General features: G+C 34.8%; 1 protein-coding gene across 2 annotated transcripts in view; it reads left to right on the top strand.

Moving 5' to 3' along the window:
* The window catches only part of REV1 (REV1 DNA directed polymerase), a 93,871-nt gene that overhangs the window by 36,878 nt on the left and 38,673 nt on the right, over positions 1-18,320 (top strand). For both annotated transcript variants that reach the window (XM_054586325.1, XM_054586316.1), the window contains exons 4-5: positions 9,287-9,455; positions 17,254-17,406. In XM_054586325.1, coding sequence (XP_054442300.1) covers positions 9,287-9,455; positions 17,254-17,406 — 322 coding nt within the window. The remainder of the gene's footprint in view (positions 1-9,286; positions 9,456-17,253; positions 17,407-18,320) is intronic.

Here is an 18,320-nt window from a genome sequence, read left to right as displayed (position 1 = left end):
ATCAGATACTTGAGGCACATAGTCTGACCTACATGAAGTGAAGCAGAACTATGCCCCCTTCTTCTACCCTACATACTTATGAATTGTTTGAGGTTCCTGTTTTGAGGGGGAGGAGGAAGTAGAGCTAAACTTAAAATTTTTTTAAGGAAAAGACGTTAATTTAGCTTAGTCATTTGAGACTTGTTTTTCCTACGTTGTCATTGTACCAGTTCTACATCATAAAATGGTACAGTTGTTTAAAAAAGTGTGGAACCTTTATTTTCAGTTAGATTATCCTCATTTTTTGACCAGGATTACTTTGTCTCTTGCATAAATTAACAACTTTTCACATTCTGTTGCCCAAGAAGTGTAACCACCTTTCTTCTTAATCAAGTCCTACATTGAAATATTATGCAGAGTAGGGCTGAGAATGCAATTTGGCAGCACTCACCCACCTCCCTTTAGGTAGAGTAGACAGTGCCTCTTGAATCAGTTTGTACTCTTTTGGTACTTTATTTGCCGAGTTACCACCCATTATCCTTAGGAGATAAATTATTACATGTTTGCAAAGCTTTCTAAGATATTTTTAAGTTTCTTAAACTGTATAGCCCTATTCAGTGAGAAATACAGTTTTAGGTAAAAAGTACTTTATAGTTAATCAATTTTGGCTGGATCATGTGTTTTGTCAAGAAAGGATATATGTTATAAGTGTACATCGAAAAAAAGGGGAATATGTATGGGGTATGTTCAAGATGTAAGAGAAGTTATGGAACCTGCCTTTAAATTTATTAGAACTTGAAAATGTTGCTGTTTTACAGTCTTCCTTTACTTGAAATCAGTCTGCTTTTCAAAACCTCATACAGGATGCTGAAGGAGCTAAGAATTTTGGCTTAAAAGGATATAATGAGAAACTCGCATTCCTTCACTTTTGCTGAAATATTTCTCAGAAGCTGTCAGATAAATTCCTTCTTCAGTTAGAATGTCAAAGTTTTTTAAAAAATGGAAAAGTTGAATGTGTGCTGATTCTAGGATTTATATGGTAATTTTTATTCTGCAATGGTTTCCTTTGTTTTTACTATTTTTTTCCAAGACCGTTTTTATGAAGTGCAGAAAACAGATTATTTATTATTATTATTATTATTAATTGAGAGGTAGTAAGTTTGAGAATAAGCATGGGAACAGGAATCAAGGCTTGGATTTTAATTCTGGGTCTTCTTGATTTGTTAGCTAATACCATCTTTTCTTACAGCTATAAGATTTTAAGCTATTTAATTTTCACAAGCATCTCTAAAATGGCAGTAGTAATAATGTTTTATCAAGCTCTTAAAATTATAGGTTTTGCAGAATTGAAAATTAAATGGATAAAATTGCAAACAAAATTCATGTTAATATTAACATGTGACTGATATTATTTTGCAGCTCACAATGTAATTGTGGTACTAAGTGACACATTGCAGATTCTTTTATGTTTGGAATGGCTGTCCAAAATGTGTTTTTTTAAATTTTCAATTACGGCAAATTATGCAGAACATAAAATTTACCACTTTAACCATTTTTAAGTGTATAGTTCAGTAGTGTTAAGTGTATTCACCTTGTTTGGTGACCAATCCCCAGAGCCTTTTCATCTTGCAAAACTGAAACTGTACACCCATTAAGTTAATCCCTAGTTCTCTCTGGCAGCGACCATTTTACTTTCTGTATCTGTGAATTTGACTACTCTAGATACATCAAAGAAGTAGAATCATGCTGTTTGTGACTAGCTTATTATAATTAGCATAATGTGCTAAAGGTTCATCCAGGTTGTAGCATTTATTAGAGTTTGCTTCCTCTTTAAAGCTGAATAGTATACCGTTGTATACATAGACTACAGTAGTTGGTGGACCTGAGAAAGCAGTTACCTACCAAGAAGGACTTCTGGTGGCTAACTAGGCTCACATTTAACAAGAGTCTAGCTGTTGTTTCCGCACCGAGGCCTCTTGGCAAACTGCACTTCAGGGAGAAGGCTGCACTGAACTGGCTGCCTGCACTGAGCCAGCCCTTAAAAAGGAGTTACTGGAATAGTATTTTAACCAATAGGACTGAGGCTTTCCCCATCCAGTTGGAACTGTGCAGCTATATTCCTATCATTAAAGCAGCTCCATTCTGACCAATAGGACAGTACCCTTTTGGATCAGTCAAACTGCAAGGATTTGGAGAACTCATTTGCATGAGGATGGACCACTCAGTGACCAGGGGCAGGAACTTCTCTCTATTTTAGTCAGCCCCACTCTGGCTCCCAGTGCAATTTCTCTTCCCACTGAAGACTGAAGACTGTGTTTTCGTGGCACAGCAGTGAAGAGCCAAAAGTATTAGAGCTGTCTAGCCAAAGAGACGTCTTGTCCTAGGGCCCTTTTGCTGCAGGGCTTCCTTACAGCCATGCTGTATCACAATTGAACTGTTTGCAGTAATAAAGTTCCCTTCTTCACCTCACCCCAAATTGGGGGTTCCTACTGGTGTTGAATTGGCTCCAACAACCGTTGGTTGACAAGTCCACGGCATTTAAAGGAATGCATAATAACAGCACCAGCACCCTCATAATAAAACTTGGGCATTGAAATTGTGTGTCAGTGCTTAATATTGAAATGGTTATCCATATGATCCTCAAAAATGTTTGGCTTCATTTGTTTGTTTTGTAAACATGCTGTTGAAATTAATCTCACAGAGAACTTGTGCTGAGACTGTGCTGTTGAATTCCTATATTGGAATCACTGGTGGTGAGGATTAAGTGAGGTAAAGTATGTAAAATACTAACAGGAATAGGCACTAAATTAATGTTAATTTTCTTTCTTAGTTCTTTTTACCTGCTTATGGTTATAAAATTAAATGACAGTTTTATATTTTGCTCTACAAAGAGGGGAATGTTTTTTAATAAGATTGACTATATTATTTACTAGAACAGACACACATAAGTGTCTACTGCCTATAGGGAATAAAATAATATTTTTAAGTTTTATTTTTATCATGTGCAAAAATTTATTGTTTTTTTATTCTGTTTATTATATGTAAATATGTATGAGAGTACTCTATAACAGGAGATGCCAGTTACAGTGTAGCTCTTTAAAATCATATTTTGCTAAATAATGGCTTAGGGAAACTGGCAACTAATCTTAAATTTCTCTCTCAAATATTTAGGATTGCTAGTAAAAATGACTACCAAATTGCCTTGTCATAGAGGAGATTTTCTGAGTATTTTGTTCATGTATCATGTTTCAAACTGATGCCTAGCCTCAGTAGTGAAGCTGTAAATAAAAAGAATAGATTAGTTACAATTTTTTTTTCAAATGTCTTAGATCTTCTGTGCTGGTATTTTAATAGTTTGGGGTTGATGTAAGCCATTTAGGATGTGTGATAATATATACATATAGATATACAAATATATAATGAATACATGTATGTAAATGATAATATTGCTTGTTGAGAAAATTATAGAAGTGAAGACCCTTTAACTCTTGGCCTTCACCCTGATTGGTGTCGTTCAGTGGGTTGGGCGCTGTCCCGCAAACCAAAAGGTTACCAGTTCGATTCCCCTTCAGGGTACCTGCCTGGGTTGTGGGTCAGGTCCCTGTTTAAAGTTGTGCAAGAGGTGCCTGATTGATGTTTTGCTCTTCTCTTTTCTCACTCTCTTTCCCTTTCTCTAAAAATAAATAAATAAAATATTTAAACCTTGGCCTTCTACTCACAAAGGTTATTAGCATATAATACTATCAGATACAGAACTTCCACTATAGAGGATAAATTTAACTGAGTAAGGGTTCTGATACTACACATATCATACAAGATAGTTTATTTTGTCCATGTCATCCAAGCACTCTTCCTAACTTTTTGATGGGTTGTAAAGTTGGTTTTGTAATACTCATTTTGTTTTCTGTGATGGTGTTTGATCGATCTTATGGAACCTATTTGTAATGGAATGTGAGCCAGTGAAAGAGAATTGTCCAGAAGCTAAATGGGTTTATAATAGTTTAGGTCTGAAAGGAATGTAAGGTCATATGTCCCAATCATCCCATCCGACTCTGTCACTAAAGCACAAAGATAGTAGAAATGATAAGTCATTTCTACTAGTACTACCAATCAGGGTGAAGGCCAAGAGTTAAAGGGTCTTCACTTCTGTAATTTTCTCAACAAGCAATATTATCATTTACATACATGTATTCATTATATATTTGTATATCTATATGTATATATTATCACTTCTTAATGTCACCCAGCTAATTATGGCATAGCCAAACTAAACTCAGGGCTTTAGATCTCCAGTTCACTGTGTTTCCTTTATACCACTTGTTTTATATTGGCCACAGTAGAGTCAATATTTGCTTTTAAGGATTTTCTGTTCTATGACTCTATAAACTTTTTAAGTTAGTACCTGTTATGTGAGTAAGACATTGATTATTAATCAAGATATAGAAGTGTGGACCTACCTTTTCCAGTATCTTGCATATGTATTTTTTGTTTGTTTTTTCTTATTTACATTTTTTTATACTTTAGTTTGTTTATCCATAAAATTGGGTGTAATATGACCTCTTTTGCTTTCTCTTACAAACTTTTGAAATAGCCTTCACATTTTGTTTGCTGGAGATAATGATTTTAGCACATAGAATAATACTAAATTCTATTTAATGCAGTTCTCTTTATTGCATAGAATTGTACAACAGCTTTGTAAATGATCCTAAATACCTAGTCTACCTCTCATTTTGTCAGTGAGGAAACAGGCTAAGTGAGATGAGTGAGTTGCCCAAGATGTCATGACTTTTCAGTGTTAATCCGCAACTGGAAAACCAGTTCTCTATCCTGGGTTACATCATGTTAAGGTTGAGCTAGTAGGAGTTTTTGGAGACACAGACTTGGATCTGAATGGTGGCCATCCTGTTAGCTGTGTGTGACTTTGGAAAGTTACCTTAATCTCTCCAATCTTTGATTTGTTAATCTGCCTAAAATTGGTGCCATTTATAAGAAACTTTATCAAGAGCATTAATGAGCAATAATTTGCTTGTTTATTTTTAAAAAATTTTTATTCATTTTTAGAGAGAGTGGGAGGAAGGGAGAAAGAAAGGGAGGAAAACATTTCTCTCTGAGAGAAACATGGATCGGTTGCCTCTCTGGCCTGCCACCCAGGCATGTGCTCTGACTAAGAATTGAACCAGCAACCTTTTTTGCTTTGTAGGATGACAGTTAACTGACTGAGCCACCAGAGCTAATTTACTTGTTTAAAAATTATTAGCACCTTAAGGAAAAAATTCTATTAGCACAAGCCCCTTTAAAAATCTTTATTTTTAGAACCAGTGCTGTATTTTTTATTCCCAGTAAAGTCATCTTTGGGAGGCACCAAGCCTTAGAGAGAGACATTGTTTTACTTAAAGGCTCTTCACCAAAATTTGAGTGATAATCTGTGGTGATGGTTTTTGTTGGTGATTCAATTGCCTTTTTTATACCCGAAGGTGTTTAATATTTTTATTTACTATTGGAATTGGCCCAGACTGTTTAACTTGATTAATCTTGTTTATACCAGTATGGAAAATGAAATAGTTATTTGATCTCAAAAATCTCTTTTAGTTCTGACATTTCTCTAGGGTAACACCAATTGTAAAGATTTGGAGAATAGCATTTCCCTGAATATAATTTTGTTGTTTGATTTTTCATTTTCCCATTCTTGCCAGTATATCTAGGAGCTTCTAGAAAGAAAGTTACTGATGGGTGGGCATCAAGAGAAGGATTTGTAAGTGGGATTATGATTGAAAAAAATTGATGCTTTATAAATTCAGAGCAGCCCTGATGCTCCATCTTCCTGCTTTGGAAAAAAAGATAATAATAGTAATATTAATAATAATACTAATAATAGCTGACATGTAATTCTCACTATGTGTATGGCACTTTTCTTAGCAATTTACAATTTTTGGCTCTTTTAAATCTCACAACAGCCCTCTGAGGCACTATTACTATTCCCAGTTTACATGTGAGAAAACTGAAGCCTGGGAAGTTAAGTAACTTGCCTGAGGTCCATACAACTAGCAAGTAATAAAATAGAGCTAGAATTTGAACCCAGTCAGTCTCACTTAGTAGTCCGCTATATGGCCTAATTTGTGAGAGACTGAGTAAATATTTTGAAAATTGAGATACTTACCTACTTGCACTCCTTTTGCTAGAGGGGTAAACTCCTAGCAGGAGTCTGACACATTGGGGATATCAATTAATTCAACAGATATTTACTGAGCACCTGCTTTGTGCCAGATACACCAAAGTAAGACAGACAAGGTTCTTGTCCTCAGGGAGCACATGTCCCGGGGGGATATCTGATAATAAACAAGTAAGCAAATAGACATGATGGTTTCAGATTATAATCAGTACTGCGAAGAAAAGAACTACTGTAGTAGATTGCGGGGATGGGGTCCCTTGTGTGCGTCACACCACTCTTAGTGTCTCATAGATTTCATACTGTTGAATTCTGTCTCCCAGTTTTGTCTAATTATTGCACATCTGCTGAACTAAAGAAGGATGTTCGATACAAAAATGAATTTATTATGCAAATCTTCTGAGCTGTTTTTTATATTCTCTTGAACTTGTAATTTGGAAGTATGTTTTATTGCTGAAGAAATAGAACCAAAGAGAAATATTACTTTAAAAATTTCAAAAAAAAATTACAACCAAAATAAGGGAGTCTCCAACCACATGCATACCAGGCTGTTGAGCTGATGGAGCAGTTCCTTGCTGTTGTGCCTAGTGCACTATTGGCAGTTCTGTTTTTGTTTGAAAGTTGAGGCCACTGTGTGTCAGCATATGTATTGTCTTCCTGCCTTTTTATAGGGTTTAGGGCAGGAGTCTCAAGTCATACATGTTACTTGAAAGGAGTTCTGATGTCTTCATGCTTTATAATAACAGTTTTTATATTGAGTACTCCTGTGTACCAGACTTAATTCGTCATTACAGGCTTACTTGTTTTCTTTGTGAAGGAAGAGGAGAAAGCTTTAAGGAGTTCAATACTTGTCCAAAGTCACACAGCTAAAGAATGTTAAAGCCAGGGTTAAATCCAGGTTTGTCTGACACCATAGTTTATGTGATCTTGCCTTTTAATAGATTGGTTTTCATGGCTCAGTCACACTGAAAAATATATGAGTCTTCAAAGTTGAACTTGAAGGAGCCCCCTTAACTTTATCCCATGAAAAAAGACAATGAAGTCTTCAGGTTTTCTAGTTCCAAATTTCTACAGTAATTAGATTTCAAAGAGCAACTAGTAGAATGGAAAGTGCTTCACAACAAGTATGTGTGTGCAAAGGTGGTATGTTCCTGGCAGCCCGCTGCTTTCACTTTCAGTCATTTAATACAATTGGTTTAGGAAAATTATTGACTAGTTCGTAAGGTGTTTTTTTAACGTTTCTGAGCTTTTTACTGGATTTGGTGTTTGTCCATCTTACTGCATTGCATCTAGCCTTTAATTTGGTACTGTTCATTATTATTTAATAAGGTCAGCCAAGTTCTTTAACCTTAGGGAAAGAGAGTACATAAACTATAGCTTCCTGACTGGCCTAACTGTTTAATTTCCACAATTTTACATTAAATCATTGTGATGCTCTAGCTTAGTTTTTGTTATCCCAAACCCCTAAAAACCTTTCCATTATGACTTTTGAGTTAATTTTATTACAAGTTGTTTTCATTTCTCTTTCTAGTACCGCGTCCAATTTGGTATCCACTAGATGCATGTGTTAAGCACTTCAAATGTAGCTAGTCTAAATTGAGATGTGATGTAGGTATAAAATACACACTTAATTCTGGAGACGCAGTATGAAAAAAAGAATGTGGAACGTTTCAATTTTTATATTGATTACATATTGAAGTAATATTTTAGATCTATTGGGTTAAATAAAAATATTAATAAAGTCATTTCATGTTTCTACTCTTGTTAGTGAGGTTACTAGAGATCTTGATAAATGGGGCTTGCATTTACCAGGCAGTGTTAGAATTTGGGATCAGTAACATCGAATCAGTTCTACACTGTAAGAATTTACCAGGAATTAACCTGGAATATCCATATGTGCTGTGTCAGTTTTTTAATTCTTCAAAAGTCTAAAACTCACCTTATTAGGTAGTTAATTATAATAAAAGTGTTCACTTAAATACTTGGACGTGTTGCTTGAATAACAAAGTAGATACGTAAGCTCCCTGTGACCCTCCCCACCCCCCATGGTACAGCTGTTGCTAGGGGAGGTGTGATTTAGAGCTTTCATTAGGATAATAGGTGAAAGAAATAGAAAAGCTATTGAAAATAATTAGTTTAATGTGATAGTAGTAAATGCCTGTTACAGCTTTAATGAGTCAGACATTTCTTTTTATGGGAAAGCATAAACTACATTGATTCTTGTTTGAGATATTTTTTAATAGTTAAATATTTTGAAACAAAACTGAAAAAAAAGATGTTTCTCGGTCTGCAATTTATTTTTCTGTATTGGTGAACTTTATTTTTTGTCCTTGCAAATTCATGTTAGGAAGCTGAATTAGATTATTTTAACTTTTTATATATTCTTAAATAAAATTTAAAATTATTTTATAGTTTTTAATTTTATTATTTTTATTTTATTTCATTATTTTATTAATAGATTTAATAAAATCTATTAATAAGCCCTGCAGCATGTCTGTGTATAGTAAATATGAGTAATTTATCTGCTTACTGTTGTATTACAGTTAAGTCCTCACTTAATGTCATCAGTAAGTTCTGTGATTTTAAGTGCAATGATGTGTAACAACCAGTTTTACCATAGGCAGATTGATAAAAACAGGAGTTAAGTTTCTGTGGCATCTCATCAGTGCAACAAAGAAATGATGCTATTTGAGGACCTGCCATATTCTGAAGGAGCTGTTAGATTAATTGGAGTCTCTGTAAACTGACTCATAAATGACTTCATAGTTCTTAATTTTTTAAATCATAAGATACTAGTATCAAGGTCATATAGTTAAATGTGGTCCACAGTTTAAAAACTTTTGCTCAGATGTTAGTATTTGACTGGTTACTTGAGGTCCCTGTTTGTTCTTCTAGGCACCTCTTTGCAGTAGATATGTTTGTGTTGGTCAGCTGTCTCTAGTAGCCAGGGAAAAGTGTGCTGAGGCACAATACCTTTATCACCCTGTGATTTACCTCCCAACTTTGTTTACTGGTAACACAGCCAGGGAGAAAGTGAACCAGTGATATGTTCTTTGAATGACCTGTTTAAGGGATTATTCTGCTAAGGTTCTACTTTCTTATATATAACACTCTTAATATATTTTAATGTTAACTTTACAGACCCTTCTGCTGAGGAATTGAGAAAGCTGATGATGTTGCATGGTGGCCAGTACCATGTATATTATTCCAGATCCAAAACCACACACATTATTGCCACCAACCTTCCTACTGCCAAAATCAAAGAACTAAAGGGGGAAAAAGTAATTCGGCCAGAATGGATTGTGGAAAGGTAAGTTTAATTTTTAATTTTTAAGTTTGAAAAATTGGAATACATTTTATTCTATTATAGACACTAACATTGCCTCTAAACTTAAGGGTGAAAAGTAATTGATGTTTTAAACAACACTGCTGTATTCTTTATAAACTCACATTGATAATTCAGGTGGCCATAGGATTTGACATCCTATCAGAAGTACTACATTAGTGTTCCTGGAACCTCACCTACCAGGAATTAGGGGCAATGACTGAGGTAAGCAGCCGGACGTAGTAATAGGAGGAGGTAGACTAAGCAAGTTATTCATTTGGCAAATATTTGTGCACCTATTAGGGGCTAGGCAGTGCTTCCTGTTTGGAATTAATTTGTTGTAAATCAGTGGTAGCCATTCATATTGGCTTTCGAAGTTTAAATGTGTCATCTGGAACATTGGCGGTGAGTCGTAACTTAAGTGATTTTTATTTTGAAACAATAATGTTATATGAGGTTTGTTCGGAAAATGTCCTGCCATTGTTACTATAACGAGAACAGTTTGCGTGACGTTGGTGTAACCTGGCAGTGAAGGGGAGTGGACTGGAATGCACATCCATGAACAATGATGACTTGACTGTACTACTCAGTGGGGGCCATAGACACTGTTGAGCGAGCATGTGTACTGTGTGGCCGTTGCATTCAAAATGGCTGAGCCAGTAGAAGGTTCAGAGCAATGAATCTGCATCAAATTTTGCATTAAGCTTGAACATTTTTCCATGAAAACTATTTGGATGATTCAGAAGGCCACAGCTATGGGCAACTGGTGATTGACAGCTTCATCACAACGACGTGCTTGCTTCTGCATCATATCTTGTGCAAAGTCCTTTGGTGAAACATCGTATCACCCAGTGACTCAGCTCTCCTGCAGCCCAGATTTGGCACCCTGTGACTTCTGGCTTTTCCAAATATTAAAATCACTTTTGAAAGGGAAGAAATTTCAGACCATTGATGAGATTCAAGGAAATGTGACGGAGCAGCTGATGGCAATTGGGAAAACTGTGTGAGGTCCCAAGGGTTCCTACTTTGAAGGGGACTGAGGCGTCATTGTCCTATGTACAGTGTTTCCTGTGTCTTGTATCTTCTTCAGTAAATGTCTCTGTTTTTCATATTACATGACTGGATAATTTCTGGACAGACCTTGTATATATGAGTGTTTGCTAGATTTATGAAAGTGAAAATATTAAAATCATAATTGTATGAATAAGTCGATTATAGATATTGTATAAAAGAGTGGTGAGATAGTATGGAGTGCTAATGAAACAGATGTTATTTTTTTAGTACTTTCCATGAATTTATTTATTCAGCAGATTTAGTATTGCTCAGTTCCTTTGTATAGCAGATATAGCAGCACAGATTCAGTGGGCGGCAACATAGAATAGTGGAAAACCCTGTGTTTGGGCTCTGGAGACACACTGGGGTTCACCTCTAAACTCAGAAATTAAATTAAGTATGCCTGTCATCTTGTGTAACTTTGGGAAGAGTCATGCAGTCATTCTGCATCTGAACTCCATTTCCTCGTTTGTAAGTGAAGGCTAATATATACCTGCTGTGGTTATGTGAGAATTAGAAATAATTTATGCAAACTAGCTCAACTCCTGGCGCATTGTAGATGCATAATATGGAAGGCGTAATTGTTGTTTTTTAATTTTTATTCTAAAAACATTAGCAAGTATTAAAAAATAAATTCCCAAAGGTCAAAAGGGTGTTTCATTTTTATTCATTTAAAAACATTTTTTTAAATTTTATTTATTGATTTTCAGAGAGAGAGAGAAACATCAATTTGTTGTTCCATTTATTTATGCGTTCATTGGTTGCTTCTTGTATGTGCCCTGACCAGAGATCAAACCCACAACCTTGATGTGTAGGGACAATGCTCAAATCAATTGAGCTGTCCCACCAGGGCAAAAGGGCATTAAAAAAAAAAAAAAATGCACTTGGGTTCCAGAAAGCCAGATGTATTTTACAGATTATGGGTTTTTTAAGCCCTAGGGGATTGATGAAGGCCCATACCTAGATCATCTCACAGATTTTTTGTGTTGTGGTCTCATGACCTAGCCATTGTCCATTCTTTGTATTGGATCAGTGAACACGGCCTTTAGCTGTGTGTCTCCTTAAAAAGGAATTGTCAAGTTTTCAGTGTAAGAAGTTAGGATCATCCCAGAAGTTAGCCATGTATTGTTGCATACAGACATTCCAATCCCATCCTTGTGCCAGGGCTAGGAGTTTGATGTGGGAATGTTTGTTTGGCTTTGGGGGATGGGGTATGGGTTAGCTCCATGGACAGTAGGAGAGTGGAAGTGAAAAGGACTCTTACTGGGCAGGACTTGATTTGCTGAGAAAATGGTGGTTTTCATGACAGCTGTTTTCTTTATACATGCTCTTCCTTGCCGTGAACGCAGCTAGAAAGGTAATATTAGGTTGGCCAAAAAGTCCATTTAGCTTTTTCTGTAAAATAAAAGACACATTTTTCATCTTCACCAATAACTTTATTGATTTGGATATTTTGAGTATGCCGGCTATCTCCCACTATTGGCTTCTAGTAGGTAGAGGCCAAGGGTGCTGCTGAACATCTTCCAATGCATAAGACAGCCCCACAGCAAAGAATTATTGGCTAAAATGTCAATCGTACTAAGAAGCTCTGCAAACCACTTTTGACATGTTCAGTCAGTCACAGCACCTACTCCATACACTGCACAAATCTTTTTTTTTTCTTATTTTGGTTGTGTTTTTACATTTCTCGAAATAATAAAACACAATATGCCAAAAATGTTGTGTATCTTCTTCCATCTTCAATATTAAAATGGCTGCACAAAAATTCACCTCTTTTGATAGGTTTTTTTTTTTTTAAATGCATGCTGCTAATTGCAGCTGACATAATACAGTCTAAGAAAATTGTTTCAAGTAAAGTTAAAGACAATTAAGCACTACTAGAGCCATCTTACTGGAAAAAAACTAAACAAACTTTTTGACCAGTCCCATACAATATGAAAAGTAATTGTAGGAATTGTAAATTTTAAAATTTACTTTAGTAGATTGTTTTAGTTTGAAGTCAAATTTAATCTGTTTTTTAATAACTGAAATGAATTTGGATATTGTGATTATAGGGTCTGTTTGCTTCATTTTGTATATTAGAAGCCAGGTCTGATAAGGTTAACCAGTTTGCCCAAGCACAGCAGGATTCAGAGTCTAGATTTTCTGACTCCTATTTGGGGCTGCTCTTTGCCGTTTAATTAAGCTTGTGGGCATATCTTTATACATAAAATAAATGCCTAGTGTACACTACTGTATCATAGCATGGAATCCTTTTGGTTAAATCAGAGTACTCTTTTCTTTCACACCCTAATCTCAAGTCTTGTTTATCTTTTTTCCTCAGCGGTGTTTTAATGAGACTTTTTAATACTTAAAATTTGAAACATTTTATTAGCAACTTAATGGATGATACATGATACTCTTTTCTATAATTAGCTTTCTTATTTTTAGTTTGGGCAGTTTAAATAGCAACTACCACTTCTGAGTGTGTTTAGGTGATTACTTTGCTCAGATTAGAATCCCCTGGTGTCTGTGTCTGTGCCATGAAACCTGAGTCAGTGTACGTACACGATTATAGGACCATGACTGCTAAGGGGCAGGAAAGTCCTGTGTGCATTAGTGTAAGGTACGAGATTATTTTACTGCAGCCTCCGCCTTGTAAATCCTACACTTGCTTGTAGTATCAGTGATTTTCAAATTTTTGCCATATTCCTTTTCTACAGACAATTTTTTAATTGAGATTTGAAGTGTACAATAGTTAATAAGATGCTGCTGTGATTCACCTCACTGCCTCATCAAGCTGTGGAGTACCATGGAACACAGTTTAAGAACATTGTCCTAGGTTTTGACAGGCTGATACTGTTTTTGTTATTTTTCATTCTGTGTTGAGTCTTTTTAGCATGGGAGCCTGCCACCCTCCTGTGGTTAGGTTCTCGTATTTTTACTGTGAGTGTAGAATATGGTCTGCATTGTTCCAATTCATGCGTACTCACCTGGGTCTTGTAATGGGAGTGACTGATTCTCTGTAGAGGTTGTCCTTTCTTTTTAAGCTCCCAAACTATAAAATGTTAGCATATTTGTCGTATCCTCAGATACTCTGAAGATATCATACTTCATATGGACTAAAACTTTGTTTCTAATTATATTTGATATAAATACTAGAGTGCTTGTTTAACTCAAATAAAACTTGATTACAACTTTACCTGTCATGATTTTTCATTTCTCTTGTGTTTTTGTGTCTTGCTTCAGTTTATTCTTCATAGAAAATGTGCATGACTCTAATTTCTGGTATGAATTTGGCTTTTTAAAAAAATTATAATCTTGGTGTCATTTATGTTTTTTCCTCACAGCACTACAGAATTCTTCTAAAATTATTTTTTACTTGGCTAACTAACCAACACACACATTTCAGACTACCCCCCACTGACTTGTAGGTAATATTTTATTGGAAAATACATTCTTGGTCTTTAGAAGCTAGAGAATGAATAAATGTAACACTCAGTATCTGTATAAAAAAACAACATGGACCCTATAGGAGAAAGAGCAAGAGATTGTATACGTATTTTCAGACCTGCTTATTTCCTTTTCTGAGCTATGGTGTTTGGGTGAGTGGTTGGAAAGTTTTAGGTAATGGGGGTGGGGTAAAGGGAGTTTTAATTTTGGTGCATAAAGATGACTTTTGCTTAATGGTGGAATAGGCAAAAACAGCTCAGTTTTTCCTTAGCATATCATTAAATTCTTTCTTGCTTTAAATCCACTTCTGAATATCAAAGAAGATAGATGCTTGAATAGATAGTTGGGTGCATATACCAATGTTTGATACTGTTTTTCTAATAGAGGGTAACTGGGACATTGACTAGAATCATAAGCGCATTTGATGTGCACAATTCATATAAATAAAGTGCTGTTACTATAAGCTAGAAGAAGAAGTTTGGAATAGCAATTAATGTGATGATTTTGTTGTATCTTAATTTTTGTAAAATTTCTCAATCTGGTTATAACTGTCAGCATAAATTCATTGTCAATTGAAAGAAATAGGAAATGATTCAGAGAACTGTTAGATACAAAGTTTTGTTTTAGAGATAACTTTAAGTGGGGCAGGGCTGTAGGACAAAGCAAGGATTAAGACTCCTCAACACAGATTAATATTTCACTTACAGTTAATATGTGCCTGACCCATTGTATATAATGTAAACTCTCTCATGTGTGTATCAAAATATATAAAGCTTCTTTTGGTTTTTAAATTTGGATTTTGATATTTGGCTCTTTTTAATGTAAGAACAGTAGAAAGTGTAGATAGGTACAGTTCCTTTGTGCTCAGGATAAGCAGTGAAATTAGGAACTCTCAGAAATTAATCCCTGAGAGATTTTTTTAAAGAACTTTTAAAAATATACTTAGAGATAATATTTCTGTCTGTATATCTACAGATAAATAAGTGGATAAGTAGGGATAATATAGAGTATGAAACTGATAGATAGTGGTTTGGGCTTCATATTGAAAGGATTTCTTGTGAAACATGTATCGTGCATTGGGCTTTAATTCATTTTACTAGGTGTCTCTGAGGGTGTGTGATTTGAGACCTGCACTGTTGAAATTGGCTCTTATTTTCTATCAGTCTCCATGGACTTAATTATATGAGACTAAATTCTGGGTGACATGGCCCCTGTTAGGGGTGGGACAAGATCTTACACTGTGTGTATAATCAGTATTGGCCATAGAGATCACTTTTAAAGACTTACCACCCCAGCATGCTGTCAGTGGGGTGGGAGACGCGAGCATGATAATAGGGCAGTTTCTCTGTTCATTCATTGCTCTTTGGTTTTACTTCAGTGTGCAACTGGCACATCAGGTGTAGTTTTACTCTCTACTGTTCCTTTAATTACAGCTCTATGTGATGAGAAGGTGGAAGGCTAAGGTTAGAATTCAAACTCACTTATTAAGTACCTCTTCTTCTGTGGTGAGGGAAGCAGGTAAGATAGATAATATTACAAGAAGGGAGATCGACAGTCAGGCAGTTGAGACCAGCTGTTAAAGGAAGAAAAGTTTGATAAAAGTAAATTAATATATGGTCTAATTTTAGGATTTTGATTCTAATATTTGAATATAATCTGTAACCTTGATAAAAGTAACCTACCTGACAGCAAATATTTAGGTAAATGAAAATTGATATGTCATAGTATGTTCTTTACCATCATAATTAGTAGTTTTAGCATTTGGATATAGTATAGGTACTTTGAGTGGAATTATTTAATACATATTGATATAATTACATAAAGGACATAGCCTGTAACATTATATAGTTGCATTTTTAGCATATATCATCACTGTGTTTTCCTATATTCACAGTTGACTCAGTATTTTAAATTGTTTGTTTGGTTTTTTTTGTTAGCCACTTCAGTCATTTCTTACATGTTTGTTATTTCTCTTAAAAAATGTTTTGTGGAGTGTCCTTTGAGAAAATTAAATGTCAGAACTTTTGGATTTATGACACAATAAGAAAGTATATTTTGTCTATTTAGTAATTTTTTCTTAAATAATTAAATATGACTTTTATGTACATTGGAAGTTTAAAGCCAGAGATGTGTTGAGAAATATTTCCTGATAGTTAAGGAACGTGTTTTAAAATTAGGATGTTAGCATAAGTATATTGGTTGGCTATTTTAAAATTTAAGTTAAAAATTATATTTTAAATGGTGTAGTAACCATATATAACTCAACTTACTAGAAAGCAAAAATCAGTTTAAGACAGTTTAATCAAACTAGTTTTTGTTCGGAAGTACAAAGGAATAGGTGTTTGTGAGTGTCAGTTAACGTCCCAGTACTACCTAGTTTTATAACAAGGCTGATGTGGCACTGGTTTTTCCTGGTTATGTTTGATACATAGTGGACATTTAGAAGTGGATATATATGATAGCATCTCCCCTCAGAGAGTTCACATCCTCAAGTAGCCTCATCTCTATCTCTCTTACACACATTAAAACAGTATGAATTATTTATTACTCTTTAAGTTGAGATTCTTTATTTGTCCCATTTTTTAAAATTTTACAGTTTTTCACACTTAATAGACCTGCCTAACATGAATTGTGGAAATTGTGAATCCTCATCCAGTTTACTTGTTCTGGGAAAACTTAACATGTGAGATGAGATTTGAGAAAGTCTTATGATTGTATAATTAACTTGAGGAGAAATTGTGGACAATATTAAAATCAAGATAAAAATTTTAACTAGTCCAGCTCCATGCTTGCAGTTTTTCTTATCATACTGTACAGTTGTTTTTTTCTCATGTAGGATTGTTGGCCACTGGTTTTATTATTTTTTATTTTACTTTATTTTTTTAAAGATTTTATTTATTTTTAGAGAGGGGAGGGGAAAGAGAGAAACATCAATGTGTGGTTGCCTTTCACATGCCCTCTACTGGGGATTTGGCCCACAACCCAGGCCTGTGCCCTGACTGGGAATCTAACTGGTGACTCTTTGGTTTGCAGGCCAGCATTCAATCCCCTGAGCCACACCAGCCAGGGCTGATTTTTAAAATTCAGTTGTGTGTTTTTTCATGGGTGGGAAAGTCATTCTTCAATGCTTAAGTAAGATTATATTGTGTTAGGACCACTGTAATAGAGGGAGGAGAACTAAAGTAAGAAAAATGGCTTGTTGCAAAAATACTCCCATCATTAAGAACATTGATCTTTCATGAAGCTCATTTCTTCCAAGTATTGAATTCTTAAATTGGTGTTACTTTTTTTGTTGCAGCATCAAAGCTGGACGACTCCTGTCCTACATTCCCTATCAGCTGTACAGCAAGCAGTCCACTGTGCAGAAAGGTCTCACCTTCAATCCTGTATGCAAACCTGAGGACCCAGTGCCCGGTCCAAGCAATAGAGCCAAACAGCTCAACAACAGGGTGTAAGTTTGTCTAGAATGGCAATGCTGCAAAGCTAGGTTTTAACAGTGGGTATGGTTCCTGCTCTGCTGAAGGTAGAAACAATAATATAACCTGGTCATTCATGTATGTTAAACATGCTAAAATAGGTGTGTGGGTGTGTTAATTAAAAATTATTTTTATCATGATACCTTCTGCCCTCACAGAATTCATATCCTCATAAATATGAGTTTCATAAGTGTAAACAGGAAAGGTTTTTCAGTCATTTTAGATTCTCATGTTAAACTAATGGATCTTAAATTATTAGAAGTAAAATTTTCCATTGATTTTTCTGAAAGTAATTATTTCCACACTTGAATTTTGCTTTCTCAAAAACTGAATTAACTATGCCAGCTATACTTTTGTTATATGCTACGCATGGAAAAACAATTGACAAAAATGTTAACATTCCCAGGTAATTTTTGAAAAATTTCAAATTCATAACAATTCTAAGTATATAAATATTTTATATAAATGAAAATTTAGTTGGTGACCCTAAATGTTAAAGAGTTAGAGTTGAATCTAGAGTTTATTCTAATTGACTGATTTTTAAAAATATATTGATTTAAGCTTTAATTGCAATAATCTTGGGAAAGTTGGTCTCATAATTAATTGGTATGTTACCTTAACTTATACATCAGTTGGTTCATTATCATCATCAGTCTTTTTATTTGTTAAATTGCTTGCTTTGGGAGTTGGATATGTCTTTGCCAAAAGACCATGAGTGTAACCTAGGAGGATCCAATATCACTGACTTCTGTAGTTTTTCTTGTTGGGGTTTTTTTTTTCCTTTAACTTGTATTCATTTATAAGCAATTCAGGTGCTTTCACATGACCTAAAACTTTTAATTTTTTTAGTACCATGAAGGTGTAAAACAGGTAATACTAGAAAACCTTT

This window comes from Pteronotus mesoamericanus, unplaced genomic scaffold, assembly GCF_021234165.1.
Source record: "Pteronotus mesoamericanus isolate MK-2021 breed Mesoamerican mustached bat unplaced genomic scaffold, CSHL_Meso_final contig_121, whole genome shotgun sequence".
Classification (NCBI taxonomy): Eukaryota; Metazoa; Chordata; class Mammalia; order Chiroptera; family Mormoopidae; genus Pteronotus; species Pteronotus mesoamericanus.
The sequence above is the reverse complement of the archived record's forward strand: the minus strand, read 5'-3'. Positions and strand labels throughout refer to the sequence as shown.